Source organism: Teleopsis dalmanni, chromosome X, assembly GCF_002237135.1.
Source record: "Teleopsis dalmanni isolate 2A chromosome X, ASM223713v2, whole genome shotgun sequence".
NCBI classification, from domain to species: Eukaryota; Metazoa; Arthropoda; class Insecta; order Diptera; family Diopsidae; genus Teleopsis; species Teleopsis dalmanni.
The window spans coordinates 67,323,280-67,325,867 of NC_051848.1; the positions used below are offsets into that span (position 1 = coordinate 67,323,280).

Below are 2,588 nucleotides of genomic sequence, written 5' to 3' on the forward strand. Positions count from 1 at the left end.
AACAAACTAAAGGGGATGATGCTACCCTTATCGCATCAAACACTACTGCTGTCGGGCAGGGAATTAACAACGACCAGTCGACTGTTGTGTCACAGGTCAGTGAACCTTTTGCAGATGGTGCTGTTGGGCACATCTGCAAAAATATACACGCTGTGGAAAATGTTGTTTTTCCACAGTATACTGATGCTAGCAGTACAGAAACTGAAGGGTCTGATGCTGCCTCTATTGACATTGACGGAGTCAGTCTCTGTTCTCAACAGTCAGGTGCTACTGTTGTCAATGTTTGTATGAAAGGGATCAGTTTACATGACCAGAAGGGTTTTGTGAAACTGAACTCAATGCAGAAGAGGAGGTTAAAGGCTTACATGAGTCAGGGACACTCTAGGGATGTGGCCCTAGACATGGTTTCTAAACTTCCAACTCGTGCGCCAGCTAAAAGGGCTTTATCTGACGACATGGTCATGCCAGCTGGTAAGAAACCAAAACAAAACACCTCGATTCAGGGATCGAGTAAACCCTCTTTCAGCCAAGTAGCCAGTCAGGCCAAGGGGATCAAATTAGGATTTGTTCCTTTTGATTTGGCTAAGTGCCCCCTAAACAGGGAACAGACTGCACAGCTACAGGAGGCTATAATTGAGACTGCCATAGAGTTGGCGTCTGACGAGGTTAAACCAGAATTTGAAGGTTGTTTCCCTCGTACGGGATGGCTCATGATGGTGTGCACAAATAACTAAACGGCTGAATGGGTCCGTAAAAATGCGGCAGCTATTGCAACAAAGGCTAAACTGGGCGCCAAAGTGGTTGAAGAGTCGGAGTTTCCAAAAACACATCTGGTGCGAGGATACTTCCCACACAGTTGCGATTTTGAAAATACCAAGGTTCTTGCCACAATTGGGGCCCAGAACAGGATTAAAGCAAGCACCTGGAAGGTATTACAGCGGACCACAGAAGGTCCACTGCTCCACATCGTCTTTGCTGTCGACGATGCATCCTGGAACTCACTGGTCCTGAGTGGAGGTAGAATTGCATATCGCTTCAGCCATGTCAAGCTACTGCTTAAAACTAACAGTATGACAAAGGAGGGGCAGCCAGAACAACGGCCTGTGGAACAAAAGGTTCCAAATAAACTCCAGATCACAAGGACGGAGAAACAGAAAGTGGAGCACGTGGTCCCACAATCAACACTTACGTCTATTGTGAATCCAAATGAGGCCCCAACTACTAGTAGAGCCGCCATTCAAAAAAGGCTTTGGATGCGGCCACCTGTGGGTGGAGCATCAACAACTCCAAAAGAGCGCCAGAAGGAAAAAGGGCCACGAAGAGCTCGACTTCAAAAGGAAGTCGAACGCTCTCTCAATAAAACTCAACAAAAATGAGCACCATAGGGGTGTTACAGGCGAACCTGCACCACGCGAAAGGAGCATCGGCTACCTTGTGCAGGACCTTCGCCACAAAAGGACTGGCCATAGCGCTTATCCAGGAGCCATGGACAGTCGGTGGGCATATAAAAGGCCTTCAACATCAATCAAGTAAGTTGATATATAAACGTGACATAGAGTCGCCTAGAACTGCTATACTAGTAAACAAAAATGTTAACTGTATTCCAATTCCAGATTTCATCCAGAGGGACTTGGTGTCGGCCATTTTTGAGATCCCGACGGAGTGCGGAACACGAGAGATCGTGATCGCATCGGCCTACTTTCCAGGCGATGCAGATGAAGCACCACCTGAAGCAGTCACAAACTTGGTAAGTTATTGCAAATCCAATAATTTACAATTTATAATTGGTTGCGACGCAAATGCGCACCATACCTTATGGGGTAGTACTAACATAAATAGAAGAGGGCAAATGCTTTTAGAATACTTTAGTAGTAATAACGTCAGCATATTGAACAATGGTTCTGAACCCACTTTTATTAATGCCATTAGAAGAGAGGTTCTTGACCTTACTCTTTCTAGTCAATTTATCTCCAATTATGTTGTTAATTGGAGGGTCTCAAAGGAGGTTTCTTTATCTGACCACCAACATATTCTTTTTGAACTGCCGGGTCACTTTTTACATAAAAATTTGCCAGCTGCACGTAAGTGTATCAACTGGGAAATCTTTAGACTATCCTTAGCTAGTAAGGAGGACCAATTACTGAATTCAATCAGTCATATTGATGAACTTGAATTAGCTGCAGATCAAATAAACTCTGTTATCTCTCAGGCGCATGAAGATGCATGTAAGGTTGAACCACGTACATCCAGACGGGATGTGCCATGGTGGAACAAAAGGCTCGAAGAAATGCGCAGGGAGGTTAGGAAGCTTTTTAATTTAGCAAAGCGATCAGGGGTGTGGGTAGACTATAAAACATCCTTGACTGCCTACAACAATGAGATTAGAAAATCTAAACGGAAATCATGGAAAACTTTCTGTGACAGTGTTGACAACACTCCGCAAATGGCTCGCCTTCATAAAGTGTTGAGAAAGTCTCTTTCAAATGACATTGGTCTATTGAAAAAGAATGATGGTCTCTACACAGAAAATGGCAGGGAAACTTTACAACATTTACTACATGTGCACTTTCCAGGATCGATCTTATGTG

The 2,588-nt window shown here is 44.3% G+C and overlaps 1 protein-coding gene across 1 annotated transcript; it reads left to right on the top strand.

Annotated features, from left to right (window-relative positions):
• The first annotated feature begins 1,026 nt into the window (after positions 1–1,026).
• LOC119662506 lies at positions 1,027–1,754 on the top strand. Its single transcript, XM_038072137.1, has 2 exons — positions 1,027–1,529; positions 1,614–1,754. Exons 1-2 carry the CDS (start codon positions 1,207–1,209, stop codon positions 1,648–1,650), a joined length of 360 nt encoding a protein of 119 aa, XP_037928065.1. The 5' UTR covers positions 1,027–1,206; the 3' UTR covers positions 1,651–1,754.
• Positions 1,755–2,588: the final 834 nt, after the last annotated feature.